The 19728-nt window shown below is 45.5% G+C and overlaps 1 protein-coding gene across 1 annotated transcript; it reads right to left on the bottom strand.

Moving 5' to 3' along the window:
- Positions 1–1008: 1008 nt before the first annotated feature.
- TARDBP (TAR DNA binding protein) lies at positions 1009–10461 on the bottom strand. The gene is made up of 6 exons (XM_055331485.1): positions 10315–10461; positions 9759–10011; positions 7211–7374; positions 5693–5833; positions 4799–4969; positions 1009–4402 (listed from the first exon to the last, which is right to left on the bottom strand). Exons 2-6 carry the CDS (start codon positions 9994–9996, stop codon positions 3872–3874), a joined length of 1245 nt encoding a protein of 414 aa, XP_055187460.1. The 5' UTR covers positions 9997–10011; positions 10315–10461; the 3' UTR covers positions 1009–3871.
- Between the last annotated feature and the right edge of the window lie 9267 nt (positions 10462–19728).

Below are 19728 nucleotides of genomic sequence, written 5' to 3'. Positions count from 1 at the left end.
CTCACTGGTTAAATCTGCATTTAATTACTTACAAAGTCCAGTCTTTTGTACCGGATATCTACATTTCTATAAACTGCCTGTTTGTGTTCTCTACTTCTCCACCATTTGGGGACGCTTCTCACTGATCTCTAGCACGGCTTTGTGTATTATAGCAGTACTGGCGCAGGAATAACCTTGGATGGTGATTTTTTTTTTTTTTTTTTTTAGTTGGAAACATCTATACTTTAAGCTTAGGTATTGATCGACTCCCAGGTTTAAAAACCAGTATCACAAATCGGTGAGATACAATTTTTCACTCCTCAAATTGGCAGACGAAGAGAACATGGAGCAGCACTATTTCGCATTGTTAAAGAACATCTTCTTTAGGACAATCTGGCAATAGATCTGAAAAGCCTTGACAGCATGCATGGTCTCTGACCTAGTAATTCCAATGTTAGTAATTTAATCTAGCTGTGAGGATGTTCCTGGTGCTTGGAAATAACCTAAATAATGTTCACATACAGAAGACAGCGGAATCAAATGTGGCATTTCCTTAAGAAGAAACACATCAGAATTAAATGGTGATATTATTCTAGGTAGATCTAGTGGGTTTTTCTCCCCTCTTACAATAAACATGGAAATACTTGGGCACGCTTAACAACAACAGAGCACAAATCATACAACGGCTGAGTAGAGAACTCACACAGTGAAGAGCTACTCACCTAGTACTCAACAACAAAGGACTCTGATTATCACATACATCATCTTTTTTCCTAAGGACACAATTTAGGTTCTGCTTTAACCTTTAAGGTCTCATGTCACTTTCACTGGATGTTCCCTCCTCAACAAGTTTTAATAGGTGACCTTCAACAAAGGGTTTGATTCTAGCCAAATAATTACCACTCATGTAAAAATTCATTGTGAGTTTTGGCCCAATTTCTGTTGTGCACGTTAAAGGTAACTTTCCATCACCTTTGTCACACATAAAAAAGAATTTTTTTTTTTCCAGTAAGACTCCAGACACTAAACTGTGGTGGCAACAAATTTTTTATTCAACGGGTTCAAAAAAATCTTGAGAATGAATGCATCGAGATGACCAAATAGACTTTTAAAAACAAATCTTTGCCAAATAGTTTAGACTTCATTTTCTTTTTCTTTTTTCTTTTTTTTTTAAGTTTTTAGGGTAGAATTAAATACCCACAGCTACTGGTACCACAAACATGTTAACAGAAGGCTGCTCCACATTGAAAGCCTTCTAAGACTGGTAACTAGATTTACAACAAGTGTAAATAAGGGATTAAAACCATGCCATTGACAAGTGAACTTACCCCTGGGCTCCTTGGAGGCTTGTCAGTTTAGTCTTTGGAGGTCCCCGAATACCATTTTAAGTGTTACCATGTTACTGCTGCTGAGTAATAGTGCAAGTGCTAAAATGCAAAATTCAGATGGTACAGGGTTTGGAAATCATGCAACTTAGATGCAGAAAAAAATTAAAACAACGCAAGATCCTTTTACAGAAGAAACTGAATAACGAAACAACGTGGCGATCACAAGCCTAAAGGACGACTTCATTTCTAAAAGTTTAAAACACGTAACTTGCAAAATGACAGACCTATTTATCATACTCTAATCAGGTAAGGGCATCAGGTAAAACTACCAACACAAAAACTGTTAACATTCTTCCATCAGAAAACAAGCTCAGCTCTCACAGTAGTTACATTAAAAAGTACAACAGAGGATCAATAGATTATTGCTTTCACATTCTTCACAACGCGTCGTGAGAGTCTAATCTGAGTTTGTAAACGGTTTTGTCCAACATTCCTCTATTCCCCCACCTGTGGAGGACAGAGCCCACTCCACTTAGCACTTCCAGACAGACGACCCACCCTGCTAGTTCTTAAAGCTATCAGGCTTTGTAATGGATTTCAGGCACAAGATAATTTGTGGTTTCTTCTACTTTATCCCTACTGCAATTAATTCCACTTTTCAAATCCCAAACTCGAAAGGTGCTGGTATTCCCTTCTTTTCGACTGCTATGCTTTGCTACAAAGCATTTCAAAATAATTAACATTGTTTTTTTCCCACTCCCCCAAATAAGAATATTTTTAGAAGGCAGGATTCCCAATGGAGATTTATACAGGCCATGTAAATAGAACATCACCCAAATGCACAGAGGCACTAATAAAAAGCTGGAGGGTACTGCTTACCATTTTAGGTGTGGTCACCCAGACTTATTAAAAACTAGATTTAAAAAGAAAAAAAAAAAAACTTTTCGCTTTGGACAATGCAAGAACAAATAGCAATTAAGTCTGGGTATCAGGTGTCAATGCATGACAGGTGATGAATCCATTTGACTTGAGACAACTTTTCAAATAAGTTTATTTGAAGCAAAATAAACTATTGCCAAGAAACTTTATGAAAGTTCCATCTCAAAAGGGTCAAAAAAGGGGAATTAACTGCTATGAATTCTTTGCATTCAGGGCTGCAAAACAAAGACACATATTATTTAAATCAGTTTTATTTAAGAATTTCCAACATTGACAACTCTTATAAAAAGCATCCAAGCACAGGACACAGAACTGCCTCAGACAGCATTCTTAGGGGAGCTAACAGACATTAGGACTTCCACCCTTCTGTGCGACACCCCGAGCTCACTGGTGAACTCTGCTTCCAAGTACTCCTGCAAAGCACACCACAAGCTCAGTCCATGTTCTCAACCCACCAGCTTCAGGTCACATGAGCACACTTACAGATCAGTAACAGAGGAGAACACACACCATACAGCATTCACAGCCGTTGACAAAGGGGTGGGGAAGTACAAGTATCGTTTCACTTAACACATTCAACTAACGTGGGTTACCTAGGAACAAAACTCACTGAAAGTCTTCCAACAGATGTGGATGTCCTTTGAATGCAAAAACATTCGTACATTATTTGCTATCATTGCTCTCTGCACACTCTCTCACCAAAGCCACAGGATTGAGAGACACATCTCGCCAAGTTAAAAAATATCCATTATGCACCACCAAGTCTCTGCACGCGCTCTCGCCTTTTCTCGCTCATACTCGCCTTTCATGCCTCGGCACCACCATCAATCCCACACAAGGTTTCAAAAGTTCAAACAGCCTTCTGGTTCCATATCACAGCCTTGCGTTCATAGCGTTGATACGACTCCATGAAATAAAGAGTAGCGGATAAAAATGGGACACCCACCGTCAAAGACGCGGCCTGTGCAGCGTGCTGACGAGTTCTTGAATGAGAAAGCGTGCAGACAGAAGTATTCCTATGGCAGAACATTTACAGCACTACTTTCAATGAAGTGCTTCTTCCATAAACATTTGAAATGAGATGAACTGCAGAGATTAAATGAAGGCTTCATATTGTACTTTTGCATGTGAAGGGAGACAAGTGTTAAAAAAACAAAAAACAAAAACAAAAGAACCAAACACTGTGACACCATGATCTCCAAAAAGGAGATTTTCCTAAGGGAAAAATCCATATGGTGGGGTTCAAATTAAAACAAGGAGAAAAGAATGTAGTTCTAATCAATGGTTTCCATTTGAACATGCAAAGAATTCACTTGACAAGTCCAGGGATAAAAGATTACAGGAGAAACCTTTTGATATCAATTGTAGTGTGTTGGTTTTTACCCATCAGGCAAACAGCAGTTCACTTTCAAACACTCAATATTTCAACCCTTTATGTAACAAAACTTATAAAATTCCTTTAGCTTTTCCTCTTTTTCTAAAGAAAAATGTCAAAAATACTGCTGAATATACTCCACACTGAACAAACCAATTTTGAAAATTCTTAGTACATATGTATTTTACAATATACTTACCATGTGTTTAGAAAAATTTGAATTCCCACCAGTCTCTACCAACCCCACTGTCTACATCCCCCAGCCAGAGGATTTAGAATCCATGCTTGAGCCAAAGCCTCCATTAAAACCGCTGCCTGACCCTGCATTTGATGCGGATCCCCAACCAATCGCTGCACCTGAATTAGAACCGCTATAGGAGTTATTTCCAGAACCAAAGGCCTGATTTGGCTCCCTCTGCATGTTGCCTTGGCTTTGGTTGTTACCTGATGGGCCCGACTGGTTCTGCTGACTGGCTAACATGCCCATCATGCCCCAGCTGCTCTGCAGCGCTGCCTGGGCCGCAGCCATCATAGCTGGATTAATGCTAAAAGCACCAAAGTTCATCCCTCCACCCATATTACTACCTTGATTGTTTCCCAAACCAGCTCCACCCCCTCTACTGTTACCAAATCCACCCTGATTCCCAAAGCCACCTGGATTACCACCAAATCTTCCACTTCTTTCTAACTGTCTATTGCTATTGTGCTTAGGTTCAGCATTGGATATATGTACGCTGATTCCTTTAATGATCAAGTCCTCTCCACAAAGAGACTGGGCAACCTATAAGAAATAAGGGGTGTAAATAAAGGAGATTAAACCACTGACTCACACAGCAAAAGTAGCAATAACACTTAGATTTCAAGCCATTGACTAAGCTGGAGGAAAAATAAGCAATGAACGCTCAGCTCACTTAATTTAAACGCATAAAATCGCCTTTAGCTCTAGTAAGACAACAGGGATTTTTCACCTTATTTTCAAAAGATGCAAAACAACACTCCCAGTTAAATGCCAGGTACTGAAGAAATATCTCAAGTGTCTATCACAACTATCTAAACCTACGTATCCCACAGCTCACAAGGCCAGAGAGCTCAGCTAAGGATGGCAATTAGCGGGGTGGGAGAAATTCAAGACAAATTACCTAAATAGCTGTGACAAAATTATTAAAGAGAAAAATACCTGATCATCTGCAAATGTAACAAAGGCAAAGGCCCTGAACGGTTTGGGAATGAAGACGTCTACCACTTCTCCGTACTGGCAGAAGAACTGCCGCAGCTCGTCGGCGGTCATGTCCTCCGTACAGCGCCCAACAAACACCTTCCTACTTCTCAGAGGCTCATCTGGGCTTTGCTGGTCAAATCGAAAGAAAAGAAAAACACGAAAAGTATTTTACGAGCGACGAAGAGCATTATATGATAGAGGATATAACAAAAGCTATCTGCCTTTTCTATCATTAAAAAGTAGGTACATTCTTACTTTTCTGCATTAGCACTTCTCTTTAAGACTTCAGGGAAGAATAATATTTACTTTTCAAGAGACCTTATTTTTAAGTAATCTCTACACCCACTGTGGGGTTTGAACCCACAATCTCGAGATCAAGAGTCACCCGCTCTACTGACTGAGCCCGTCAGGTGCCCCCAACGCTTTAAAGTTTAAAGTTCAAGACCGTATGTTTGGATTAAGCAAAGTCAATGACAGAAATGCCCTGGTAAAGATGCTCACTCTCCAAATCAGCCTTGCCTGCCTGGAACAAGTCAGGCCATCCCGACAAGATCACCGGATTCTAGCTGTCCTTGAATTTTAACACGTAACTACCCAAGAATCTGTTTGCTCACTAGAAATAACAATAAAATGAACAAACTTTTAGTTTCAAGGGGGAATAAACTAAACCTTTCAAACATAAGATATTCGGCATGCATGACAATCATACGGTTTTATTAACAAGGCAAAAGGCTTCAGGACTACATCCTGCCACCACCTTTTCCAAGGGCATTTTGTGCAACATTTTACAGTGTCTTCTAAGGGAGTTTGTCAGCAAAAATTCCCAAAGTATGGAGAAAAGAGCAAAAATACCTTAGAATTAGGAAGTTTACAATCACACCACCGTCCATCTATCATATGTCGCTGTGACATTACTTTAACCTGGGTTTCATACTCCGTAAAACGAACAAAGCCAAACCCCTTTGAATGACCAGTTTTAATATCTTTCTTGACCTGGGGGGGGAAAAAAAATCACTGAAATTTACTAGAACCACAGGCACAACCAAATCAGTTTCTTGGTAATTTCAATGGCTTCACTTTGATGGAGCTGCTTAATTAAAACTTAAACCAAATTATTCTTGAGGTAAAAGCAACAGGAGGGTAATAAACGTCAAATCCAGATCATGTAATAATCATGTTACAGAATTTTAACAATGTTTTAGAATCCTAAAATAAATTAGATCTAATGTCTACAAATCTTAAGTGGGAAAGGCAGAAAATAAGTGGGTTTTTAAAAAAGTTATTTATTTTTTATCAGAAGATTTTATTTATTTGAAAGCGAGAGAAAGCATGAGTAGGGGGGAGGAACAGAGGGGGAGGAAGAAGCAGGCTTCCTGCTGAGCAGAGCCCCACATGGGGCTCAATCCCAGGACCCCAGGATCACAACCTAAGCCCAAGGCAAATGTTCCAATTGACTAAGCCATCCAGGCACCCTTAAAGTTATTTATTTTAGTAATCCCTACACCCAATGTGGGGCTCCAACTCCTGACCCTGAGATCAAGAGTCACATGCTCCCTGGACTGAGCCAGCCAGGCACCCTCCCCACCCCACTTTAGTAGTAAGTGTTTTTTAATCTCCCAGCAATTTAAGTTAAAAAGAAATAGGCTAATGTCACTTTCTTCCCTTAAGCCCTTATGCAGTACGGTTTTATTAACAATAAAGGCAAAAATACAGGATATATGTGTAAAGAGAAAGAATATAACCCAAATTTTGTCTGTTTTTTTGTTTAGGTAGGCTCTAGGACCAATACAGGGCTTGAACTCATAACTCTGAGATCAAGAGTCATGTGCTGGGCAGCCCTGGTGGCACAGCAGTTTAGCGCTGCCTGCAGCCCGGGGTGTGATCCTGGAGACCCCGGATCGAGTCCCACATTGGGTTCCCTGCATGGAGCCTGCTTCTCCCTCTGCCTGTGTCTCTGCCTCTCTCTCGCTCTCTCTGAATGAATAAATAATATTAAAAAAAAAAAAAAAAAGTCATGTGCTCTACCCACTGAGCCTGCTAGGGGCCCCAACCCAAATTTCTTTTCAGGATCCCCTATGTGCATGTAATAAATAAAAATATTGTCTGCTGAGAAAGCCTGGGTGGCTCACTGGTTGAGCTCAGGACGTCTCAGGATCAAGCTCCCCCCCCTCCCCCCCCAATCGAGCTCCCTGCTGCAGGGAGCCTGCTTCTCCCTCTGCCTGTGTCTCTGCCTCTCTGTGTGGCTCTCATGAATAAATAAAGTCTTTAAAAACAAATTACTGTCTGCTGAGCATGAAGGGCAGTGTTACCAAACTATAAGAGTTCTGGATGTTCATTCACCAGAAGAAATTATATAAAATCAAAGTTTACCTGAACCATAAGAACTTCTCCAAAGGTACTAAAATATTCTTTTAGATCCTGTTCAGTCGTTTTCCACGGAAGACCCAACACTATTAAATCAGAAGTTTTCTGGACAGCTCTTTTCACTTTCACTGCTGAAGAAGCATCTGTCTCATCCATTTTTCTTTTGTTATCTAAACAAAATGAGAAACCTTTCAGAACTCCGCACGTAACAGGTCTGAGAACACATTAACCCCTATACCTAACAACAATAAGCAAAAAGACGATGAGCTCTCAAAGACGGACAGAGGGACTAAGGAAGTGGCTGAGGGGCTTTGCTGGTGCAAAGAAAGGGACTCCCACTTCGGGTTTTGTGAGATCTCCAGGTTATGATGATCTGTTCTCCTCTCTCAAAAGGTACATCAAAACAAAAATAATTCTACTTCATTTGACTTTATAAAAGTCACATACCAAAAACGATCAGACTTTTATCCCCTGCTGTGGATTTAAGAGTGATTTCAATTTTCTTCCTTTTAACTCATGTTGATTTTGTAGTTAAAAAAATCTTGGGTTATTTTAAAAAACCTGTATTTGTAAAGGAAAAGGAAGAACTAAATAGACGTTTTAAAAAATAGACTTTAGGGTGCCTGGGTGGCTCAGCTGATTAAACATCTGCCTTTGGCTCAGGTCATGATCCGAGGGTCCTGGGATAGAGCCTTGGACCGGGTTCCCTGCTCAGCAGGGTCCATTGCTCTCTCTCCCTCTGCCCCCCTTCACTGTATTTGTGCTCTTTCCCCTACACTCTCAACTAAGCAAATAAAATCTCTAAAATATATTAATTAAAAATGGACTTACTTATTTTTTTAAGTATTTTATTTATTCCTGAGAGAGAGAAAGGCAGAGACACAGGCATAGGGAGAAGCAGGCTCCACGCAGTGAACCTGATATGAGACTCAATCCCGGGTCTCCAGGATCACGCCCTGGGCTGAAGGCGGCCCTAAACCACTGAGCCACCAGGGCTGCCCTGGACTTTATTTTTTAAAGCAGTTTTAGGTCCACAGCAAAATGGAAAGGAAAGGAGAGATTTCCCAACACTCCCCTTTACCTCCGGAGGTGCATAGCTTCTTCCCCCATTATCCATATCCGCCCCATCCAGGACAGTACAGTTTGTTACAACTGATGGAACCTACACTAACACATCATCTAAAAAACATTATTTTAAATTTGGATAAGTATTAATCTACAGCCAATGGCTCAAGAAATAGCATACTAAAAAAACCCAAGCTGAGGGATCCCTGGGTGGCGCAGCGGTTTAGCGCCTGCCTTTGGCCCAGGGCGCGATCCTGGAGACCCGGGATCGAATCCCACGTCGGGCTCCTGGTGCATGGAGCCTGCTTCTCCCTCTGCCTGTGTCTCTGCCTCTCTCTCTCTCACTGTGTGCCTATCATAAATAAATAAAAAAAATTAAAAAAAAAAAAAAAAAAAACCCAAGCTGATGCTGTTGAAAGAAAGTCTCAAAGTGTAAGTCAATGTCTTGCACGCTAAGCAAATAATACACTTTGTTGCAACATCAAGTTATAATAAAAGTAACACACAGATCAACTAAAGCAACTTGTTACTGCTAAAATGTGCTTACTTCCTTGGCAAACTTCACGTTTCCTTTTTTTTTTTTTTTTTTTTTAAGGTTTACAACATCAGCGATGACAGGCAGTGAGAAAATAAGACCAAATCCCCAAATTTTAATTGCACTAGTTCAGGATCTGGGGGATTGCAACTGATATTCACTTAAGGAGGGAAAAAGATTAACCGAATGAATGACAGAAGCCTGCAGGGACAAAACCCAGAAATGTCGGGGCACTTCAAAAGAACCTACTCACTACTGCAGACTGATCGTTGCAAAAGTATTCTTAGTCGCTCCTTAAGTTTGGCATTAACCGGGCGACACTTGCTCAGATAATTAAATACACAGTTTTCTCTTTAAAAAAAAAAAAAGAAAAGAAAAGTGGGGGGATCCCTGGGTGGCGCAGCGGTTTAGTGTGCCTTCGGCCCAGGGCGTGATCCTGGAGACCAGGGATCAAGTCCGGCGTCGGGCTCCCTGCGTGGAGCCTGCTTCTCCCTCTGCCTGTGTCTCTGCCTCCCTCCCTCCCTCCCTATCATAAATAAATCCTAAAAAAAAAAAAAAAAAAAGAAACTGTTCTGTATTTCCAATTTCCATCAATTAAATTAGTGGCATTCCAAACCAGTCTGACAGCAGCGTTTAAAGAAGTACTTGAAGGCAGCCCGGGAGGGGGGGCTCAGCGGTTTAGCCTTCAGCTCAGGGCGTGACCCCGGGCGGGGGGGGGGGGGGTCGGTCCCGGGACCGAGTCCCGCGTCGGGCTCCCTGCACGGAGCCTGCTTCTCCCTCCGCCTGGGTCTCCGCCTCTCTCTCTCTCTCTCTCTCTGGTCTCATGAATAAATGAATAAATAACATCTCCAAAGGAAAAAAAAAAAAAAAAAAAGAATTCAGGAGAACCCGGGCTGCTCGTGCGGCCGGGCCCGACCCCGTGCCCCCAGCGCCGCAGGGCCCAGGGCTGCGAACCTTTGGGGTAGTTGACCACGTACACCAGGTTGCCCCAGCCGGCGTCGGGGGCGTGCAGGATCCCCTCCACCAGCCGCACGCCCCGCATGCACTGGGACACCGGGTTCCGGTAGCGCAGCCCGCACGCCCCGGGGAACTGGGCGGTGACGGTGGACAGCAGCACGGTGCCGTCATCCTCCGACGGGATCTCGATGGGCTCGTCGTTCTCGTCCTCCGTCACCCGAATGTACTCGGACATCTTCTCTTTATCGCTCTGAAACGGGAAAAATCAACACCCGTGACGCACGCCCGTGTCCGGGCAACCGTTTCCCCCTCCCCCCCTCCCCCGCCCCCGGCGCCCCGCGCCCCGTCGGGGCTCCAGGGCCTCCCGGGGACGCGGCCGGCGCTGCAGGTCGTGCCGGGGCCCACCTCCCAGCAGCCCCCGCGCGGCCCGGCGCCCCCCGGCCCCCCGCCCCCCCCCCCCGCCAGGCCCGGCCCCCCGCCCCCCCCCCCCGCCAGGCCCGGCCCCGCCGCTCCCTCCCCGGGGCGGGCGCCGCGACAGGCGTCCGCGACTCACCCGCGAGCCCGCGGCTGGGAGGCCCGACAGGGAAACCGGAGCAGCGAGAGACCCGCGAGCAGCCCCGCGACCGCTTCGCTCCCACAAAATGGCGCCAGGGCCGCCGCCTCCCCCCGCCGCCGTCGTCCTGTCCCACCGGCCCCGCGTCCGGAGGGGGGGGCGGCCGCGCGGGGCCACGGCGACCGCCTCCCCGGAGGCCGGGGGCTCCCGCTCGCAGGCCGGGAGGGCGGCGCGCACCGAACGGCCGCAGGAACGCCAGCAGCGGGGCCAGAAACGCTGAAAATTGAGAAAACGCGGAGGCCCGGGCCGTCGGCTCCCCCCACGCAGCGTAACAGATGGTCTCGCCCGGCCAACCGTCGGCCCCCGGTCCCGGCCCGAGCTCGCGCACTCTGAAAGTGCGCGAGACTAGCGCAGGGGCGTGGCCAGGCGGCGCGGGGCGGGGCATAGGGCGGAGCTAGGGGCGGGGACACGCCGCACGGGGGCGTGGCCAAGCAGGGGCGGGGAGCCGGGCCTTCGGGAGGCTTGAGCCACGCGGGCTTTGTTTAAGCAGCCAGGTGGGTGCATCCTCTCCGCCCTCCCCCAGGCAACCTCCACACCTGGGAGCAATGACTTCGTTTCAAATAAACAAATGACAGCGCCTGCGACGTACCAGGTGTTCTGTAAGTCCTTAGAGATCTCGCTGCCCCTGTGGTCCTGCAGGTGGAAGGTACTGTTGACACTGTCTGCATGTACAGGTGGGGAGGAAACCAGACACGGAGGAGTTAGGCATCTTGCATGAGGTCACCCAGGTCATCAACGGTGGACCTGGGATTCGAGCCCTAACTTTTGTTTTTTTTTAATAATAAATTTATTTTTTATTGGTGTTCAATTTGCCAACATACAGAATAACACCCAGTGTCGAGCCCTAACTTTAATGCTGACATGTTCCAGCTACAGGTCTCTAATATTCCTATACTTCTCTCTCTCTCTCTCTCTCTCTCTTTTTAAGATTTATTTATTCATGAGAGACACAGAGAGAGAGGCAGAGACACAGGCAGAGGGAGAAGCAGGCTCCCTGCAGGGAACCTGATGCAGGACTCGATCTCAGGACCCCAGGAGGGTGCCCTAGGTCGAAGGCAGACGCTGCACCACTGAGCCACCCAGGCGTCCCAATGCTACACTTCTATATTAGGACACGCCTTGGTCAAGCCCACAGGGCCAGTAAAGGGTAGAACCAGGGTTGGAACCCAGGCAGTCTGGCTCTGCGGTGGAGAAGCTGCACTGCCTCGTCCTCACAACCTCCCAGGGGATAAATATTTAGGCCGGCAGGTCCAGGTGCCTGCTGTTTGCATAACCAGATTATGCCTGAATCAGTTTGCAGAGGTAAGGGAAGAGAGCGTGAAGAAGACGGAACGAGGAACCCTTACCTGCCTCCAGGGGCAGCCCTTCGCGCAGAGTTGGGCACGTGGCCCCTGGTGGTCACGAACATTTTGAAGCACTAGAGGAAGCGTGGAGGCCCCAGTCATCTGAATTAATCCACTCAGCCAGTTTGGGGGGGGGGGAGGGAAGGGAGAAGTTAGTTTTATTGTCTCTCCATTTTGCAGAAGAAGAAATGGAGGCTCAGAAGCCGTGTGACTTGGCCGAGGTCACACACTTGCCCCGGCATGCCACCCAGCCCGGGAATTGCTCTCTGGGTGTATCAGCCCCCGAGGCTGCGTCCTGTCCTCCTCCCTGGGCCTCTCTGTGCCAGGGTTGAGACTGAGGCGTCTCGTGTGGGCAGCTCCGTGGGCCTTGGATGCCAGCCCTGGGTGGGGGCAGCTGGGCTGCAGAAACTGGGGAAAAGTCAATCGGGGACAAAACCTTGAGAGACCAGCGAACTCGGACTTCAGGAGAACAGCCTCCTCCGGGGAGAGAATCAACGAGAAGGCCGGAGGGAGGCCGGGCAGTGGAGCGGGCCCCTCTCCCTGGAGCTCGTCTCTGGGCCTCAGCCCCACGGCGGGGCCTGTCAAACGTCCTGCACGTCTGAGCTGTGTCTTGTAGGTCCTCCCGGCTCGCCCACCGTCCGTTCCCAGCCGCACACGTCAAGCTGGAGGATTGTGAAGGCCCAGCGTACCCGTTCCTACCCTTCCCTTCTCCTCTGAGCATTTATTAACTGTTTTCTGAAGACAATGGATCAGAAAGGCTACACGGAGCTGTCCCGCCTCATCCGGCACTTGCGCCAAAACTACGGGGTAGGGACATGCGACAAAGATGAAAACCAGCCGCAGCGGGTGCGGAGCGTCTGTAATCCAGCGCGGGCAGGGACGGAACGATTGCAAGACGATCCCGGGAGACACAAAGCCCGCGAGTGTCGGTGCTAGGCAGATGCTGAGGGACCAAGGGGCTCCCCGCCGGCTCTTTGGGGTGCTGGCTTCCAGTATACGGATGAGGAGTCTCAGCTGGGAAGAAAGGACACCGGGCAGGGAAGCAGAGTGTCTGGGAACGGGCTCCAGTTCTCACCTCCCTCTTCCCCCATCAGATTCCTGGCTCTGCCCGCCCCAGAAGGTGTACAGGCCGGAGCTCTCCATGCCTTCGTGAACGCTGCAAGAAATACCAAGATAATAAAAGTATTTAAATAAGAGCGACTTTATCAAGATTTACTTTCCTCTTAGTCCATGTGTGTTTAGGTCCCACCAAAATTAGAAGCTGCCTCTCCAGCTGGTCTAGTTTTAACTTAGATTTTTCTAAAATTTTTTACTCTGAAATAATTCATTTTTTTGTTTATATATGTATGTGCATATGTACATAATCTCTACATCCAACGTGGGGCCTGAGCTCATGACCCAGAGATCAAGAGTCGCGTACTCCTCCGACTGAGCCAGCCAGGCACCCCTCTGAAATAGTTTAAAACCTAATGATAGGGATCCCTGGGTGGCGCAGCGGCTTGGCGCCTGCCTTTGGCCCAGGGCGCGATCCTGGAGACCCGGGATCGAGTCCCACGTCGGGCTCCCGGTGCACGGAGCCTGCTTCTCCCTCTGCCTATGTCTCTGCCTCTCTCTCTCTCTCTCTGTGTGTGTGTGACTATCATAAATAAATAAAAAAATTAAAAAAAAAACCTAATGATAAAGTTGTAAGAATAGTTGAAACAACTCTTGTGTAATCTTTGGACAGATTCACCAACTGCTAAAAGGTGTCACATGTGCTTTATCATTCCTCCTCTATACATATAGAACAATATACATAAATCACAGCGCTGTTACTAATAATAATATATGTATTTTATATATACACACAGCATTACAATTTCCAGATGATACTTTGGCACAGGCAAATATCCCATTTGCCTACAGCCTTTCACTTAATGGGTTAAGCATCCCCTGATGATGTTTGCCTGGTGCAGGTACTTCATTGGGGTTTGTAAACTGGCAAATTTAATTTAATTAAATTAATTAATTTATTTTAGATTTTATTTATTTATTCATGAGATACACACATACACAGAGAGAGGCAGAGACACAAGCGGAGGGAGAAGCAGGCTCCCTGCAGGGCACCTGAAGTAGGACTCAATCCCGGGACTCCAGGACCACGCCCCGGGCCAAAGGCAGGCGCTAAACCGCTGAGCCACCCAGGGATCCCCACAAAATGGCAAATTTTAAAATGCTGTCATTCATCTACATTCTTTTGTAAAGAAGAACTTCATCAAGTTCTTGGGGATAAACAACAATTCCCTCTAAATACCTTTTTATCAACTTTCAGGATAGGTTGTCATGATAGTCACCTCCAATGCTAACACAAAATTTTATTCTCTCCTTTTTTTTTTAAAAAAAAAAGATTTTATTCATTTATTCATGAGAGACATACACACACACAGAGGCAGAGACACAGGCAGAGGGAGAAGCAGGCTCCATGCAGGGAGCCCAACGTGGGACTCGATCCCGGGTCCCCAGGATCAGGCCCTGGGCCCAAGGTGGTGCTGAACCGCTGGGCCACCCAGGCTGCCCTCTCCTTTTTTTAATTAAAAAAATTTATTGGGCATGGAACCTGCTCCTCCCTTTACCTCTGGCTCTGTCTCTGTATCTGTCTCTCTCTCATGTCTCTCATGAATTAAAAAAAAATTATTTAAGTATTCTCCAAATGCAGTGAGGAGCCCAACATGGGGCTTGAACTCATGACCCTGAGATTAAGACCTGAGCTGAGATCAAGAGTCAGAGGCCTGGGGAGCCCCTTAAGCTAGCTTTGGGTCCTTTTAATGTGTCCCTATTAGCCTCTGAGCATGAGCTCTCTGGCACAAGATGTTCCAGGTTCACCTTATACTTTCCCTGCACCATCCCTGGAATCAGCTATACCTCTAAAGAGCTCTGATTCCTTTTAGTCTGAAAAGGTATTTAGAAACTAAAATTTGGGCATTTGGTATACTCAATGGTACTATGGTTATCACAAGCATTTTTAAAAGGTAAAAATGTATAATATCAAGGCAAGCTATTTTTTATTTCATCACAATTTACTTTCTTTTTAGTCTTAGAACCTGCCAAAGTTAAGGTATGCCTCCCTGTATGGCCTAGGTCTTAGGTTTTTTAAATTATTTTTTTTTTGTAAACAGCCAATTAGTACAAAAATACCAACAACAAAAACTGCAGTCCCTCGTTCTCTTCATATATATACTTACATATATTTAGATAATGAATCTATTCTGTAATGTTTTGATTCATTCATTTTAGAGATTATCTGTTGACTTCTTTTTATGATCAGTGAGGGTTTTCATCTCACAAACACCCCTGAATCATGTCCTCCGTCCTCTTAATATATCATAATTTTTAGTTAAGTACACCTTCAATGTTTTCATTATTATAACTAAATAAATTTTATTCAACACTGAGCCAAGAAGTATTCTTTCTTGTGCAACTTTTCCTTTTTCCTGGAGTTAATAATTGCCTTGTTTTTCCCACTTGTTTTGTTCTTTTTGAACATCCAAATCTCCCTACACCCTCAAAAAGCCGTATAAATCTCTCAAGGTTTTCCTTATAGCCTAATCTGTCAACTGTCCTCCAGGGACATCTTTACATGTCTGAGAATGGCTTTATTCCGTGGTCACACTTGACTGATAGTCTGGTTGCATATAGAATTTTAGGCTGAAGGTCACTTTTTCCTCAGCACTTTTTTTTTTAAATATTTTATTTATTTATTCATGAGAGACAGAGAGAGAGAGAGAGAGAGAGAGACAGACAGACAGACAGACAGAGAGGCGGAGAATCAGGCTCTACACAGGGAGCCTGACGTGGGACTTGATCCCGGGACTCCAGGATCACGCCCTGGGCCGAAGGCAGGCACTAAACTGCTGAGCCACCCAGGTGTCCGTTTCCTCAGCACTTTGAAGACATTTTCCACCATGCTGTAGCTTCTCTCGTTTTGTTTGAGCAGTCTATTGCATCCTTGGTCATTCATATAATCTGCATGTTCTTTCTGGAAACATTCATAATCCTCCCCTTATCACCACCCACAGCCTGAAATTCAAGACAATCACTTTTTTTGTTCATTGTCCTGGGCATATGGTGATCTCTTCATTCTTTTTTTTTTTAATCTTTTCATTCTTGATATTCTTGTTCTTCAGTTCTAGAAAAGTTTGTTCTAGTATTACATAAACAATTATTTCCCTACTGTTTTTTTTTAAGATTTATTTATTTATGATAGACATAGAGAGGGAGAGGCAGAGACACAGGAGGAGGGAGAAGCAGGCTCCATGCCGGGAGCCCAACACGGGACTCGATCCCGGGACTCCAGGATCGCGCCCTGGGCCAAAGGCAGGCGCCAAACCGCTGAGCCACCCAGGGATCCCCTCCCTACTGTTTTCTTGGTTCTCTCTTTCTGGAATTTCTATTAACTAGCTGCTGAATCTCCTGCAATGATCCACCATTTTTTAAAAGAAAATATTTTTTCTTCTGTTGTGCAAATTTTCCTTTTCATTCTACTTTTTGTGGAACTTCTCAACTTTGCCTTCAATCCTTCTATCGGCTTTTTATTTTTTATTTTTTATATTTTTTATGTATTTATTTTTAAAGATTTTATTTATTTATTCATGAGAGACAGAGAGGCAGAGACACAGGCAGAGGGAGAAGCAGGCTCCATGCAGGGAGCTGGACATGGGACTCTATCCTGGGCGGGGTCTCTAGGATCAGGCCCTGGGCTGAAGGTGGTGCTAAACCGCTGAGCCACCTGGGCTGCCTTCTATTGGCTTTTTTTTTTTTAAAGTACTGATTTTATTTTTTTTTAATTTTTATTTATTTATGATAGTCACAGAGAGAGAGAGAGAGAGAGAGAGAGAGAGGCAGAGACACAGGCAGAGGGAGAAGCAGGCTCCATGCACCGGGAGCCCGATGTGGGATTCGATCCCGGGTCTCCAGGATCCGGCCCTGGGCCAAAGGCAGGCGCTAAACCGCTGCGCCACCCAGGGATCCCCTTCTATTGGCTTTTTAAAAAATTTTCGGGGCACCTGGGTGGCTCAGTCAGTTAAGTGTCTGCCTTTGGCTTGGTTCATAAGCCCAGGGTCCTGGGGTGGAGCCCTGCATTGGTCTCCCTGCTCAGCAGGGAGCCTGCTTCTCTTCCTGCCTCTCCTCCTGCTTGTGCTCTCCCCCTCTCTCACATGCTTTCTCTCTCTCAAATAAATAAATAAATAAAATATTTAAAAGAAATTTTCAGCATCTATGTTTTTATTTTCCCAAAGATCTTTCCCATTTGTAGATAGATTTCTCCCCAATTATAGCGACTGTTCTTTTCGCACAGAAGTAATATTTTTATTTAACTCTCTGAGAACATTAATGATAGTTTCCTTGATGCTTTCATGCACACAACATTATGTCTACTTCATCAGGATAATTATTTCCTGTTTGTTTGTTTGTTTTGGTCTTGTCTTTCGTGTTAGAGGTTTTCTCAGCAGAATTTTTGCTCAGAGTCCACAGCCACCTCCTGGGACATTTTGGAGTATTTCACAGGGGGTTTTTGTTCTGACTCCTTTTATCACTTTTCCTGGGGCAGAAATTAAGGGTCCAGCATGATAACATAATAATTTATTTGAGCACTTATAGGGTAGGCCCTGTTTTGAATAATTCTGACCTCAAACCTATCAGGGAAGTACTACTATTATCAACATTTCCCAGCTAAGGAAACTAAAGCACAGAGAGGCCGTGTATCTTGGCCAAGGTCACACAGCCAGTACTTGGCAGAGCTGGGATTCTTGGCTCTAGAACCCGTCCTCTTAATCCCCTCTAATCACCTTACTTGGATCGCTGGGGAACAATTGCTTTTTTTAAAAAAAATCTTTTTTTAAATTATTTATTTATTTATTATAGTCACACAGAGGGGGAGAGAGAGAAGCAGAGACATAGGCAGAGGGAGAAGCAGGCTCCATGCACCGGGAGCCCGACGTGGGATTCGATCCCGGGTCTCCAGGATCGCGCCCTGGGCCAAAGGCAGGCGCCAAACCGCTGCGCCACCCAGGGATCCCCTGAACAATTGCTTTTAGTTATCTTATTTATTTGCCTTTATTTATTGTACAGTTGACACACAGGGTTACGTTGGTTTCAGGTGTACAACATAGTGATTGGACAAGTCTACACTATGCTGCGCTCACCCGTGTAGCTACCATCTGTCACCCTGCGGCACTTTTCAAATACCATTGACTGTATTCCCTGTGCTGTGCCCCCTTCATCCCCATGGCTTATTCATTTCTTCATAGGAAGCTTGGACCTCTCACTACCTTCACCCATTTTGCTCACACCCCCAAAAAGTTTTTCTCAACTCTTTTTTTTTTGAAAGATTTTATTTATTTATTCATGACAGACACACAGAGAGAGAGAGGCAGAGACACAGGCAGAGGGAGAAGCAGGCTCCATGCAGCGAGCCTGACGTGGGACTTGATCCCGGGTCTCCAGGACCATGCCCTAGACCCAGGGTGCTAAACTGCTGAGCCACCTGGGCTGCTCTATTCTTTTTTTTTTTTTTTTAAGATTTTATTTATTTATTCATGAGAGACACAGAGAGAGAGGCAGAGACTCAGGCAGAGGGAGAAGCAGGCTCCACGCAGGGAGCCCGATGTGGGACTCGATCCCGGACCCCAGGATCATGCCCTGAGCCAAAGGGAGACGTTCAACCGCTGAGCCCCGCGGGTGCCCCTCTCTATTCTTTATAGAAAACAACCACAGCATTATAACAGTTACTGACCATTTACTAAGGGCTAGACATGGTTCCAAGTGCGTTGCCTGGATGGGTTCATGTAACCCGCCAATGGCTCTGCGAAGCAGGTATTGCCTTTAGTTGCATCATACAGAGAACCTTGGAGAGCTTAAATTTACTCCTGGTCACCTGATAGTGACAGCAATTTGGATTTCAAATTGAGGCTCTCCAGCATCAGGGCGCTCCTTTCTTTGTCTTTTCCATTTTCTTTCTGGGCCTCAGAAGTGGTGTTGAGTTTACCACCCCCTGCAGTTCATGATCCATCATCCTCTAATATTTGAGTAAAGTCTCTCTTATTTCATTATTTTCCCCATATATTCCTAATCCCAATCCCCTCCCACCTTCCCCCAGGACCCTCACTCAGGCGTCTGCTATCTGTCCTTAAATTTGTACCTATCCTTGCAAAACATGCACAGTTGCTCAGTGAGTGTATTCAGCAAAACCGGATATTCATACAGTGCTTACCAGGAGCTAGGTGTGATTCTTGGCCAAAGGTCAACAAACTATAGCCCGTTGTCAGCTTTTGTACAACACATGAGCTTAAAATGGTTTTTACATGGTTAATTCGTTGGAACAAAATCAAAAGAAGAATGTTTTGTGATAGATGAAATTCAAATTTCAGTGTCCATCAGTAAGTTTTAGTGGTGCCTGGTCACGTTCATCCATTTATACGTTGTCTACAGCTGTTCTCAAGCTGCATCGGCTTCAAGGCACAAGGCCTAAAATATTTACTGTCCGGCCTTTTACAGGAAAGATAACTGCTGACCCCCGCTCTAGATGTTAGGGTACAGTAGTGAACATGTTTTTAATTTATAAAAGAAGAATGATGGTCTAACCAGGTGGAAGGGTGCCTATAATTCATCACCGCATCTGGGGCATTTGAGAGTAAAAGAGAGGCTATTAATTCGTGGGACAACTTGGGGTAAACTAGGCTGTCTCTGGAAAACTAGGGTGCGTGGTCATCTCTCTCCATCATCTGCCCGACATCAGCGGCTTCCTTCGTTGTGTCGTTATAATTTGCCGTGTTGGGATCCCCGGGTGGCACAGCGGTTTAGCGCCTGCCTTTAGCCCAGGGCGCGATCCTGGAGATCCGGGATCGAATCCCACGTCGGGCTCCCGGTGCATGGAGCCTGCTTCCCCCTCTGCCTGTGTCTCTGCCTCTCTCTCTCTCTCTCTCTCTCTGTGACTATCATAAATAAATAAAAAAACTTAAAAAAAAAGAATTTGCCA

The sequence above is a fragment of the Nyctereutes procyonoides genome, unplaced genomic scaffold, assembly GCF_905146905.1.
Source record: "Nyctereutes procyonoides isolate TBG_1078 unplaced genomic scaffold, NYPRO_anot_genome, whole genome shotgun sequence".
Lineage (NCBI taxonomy): Eukaryota > Metazoa > Chordata > Mammalia > Carnivora > Canidae > Nyctereutes > Nyctereutes procyonoides.
This window is presented reverse-complemented; position numbering and strand designations above follow the sequence as displayed.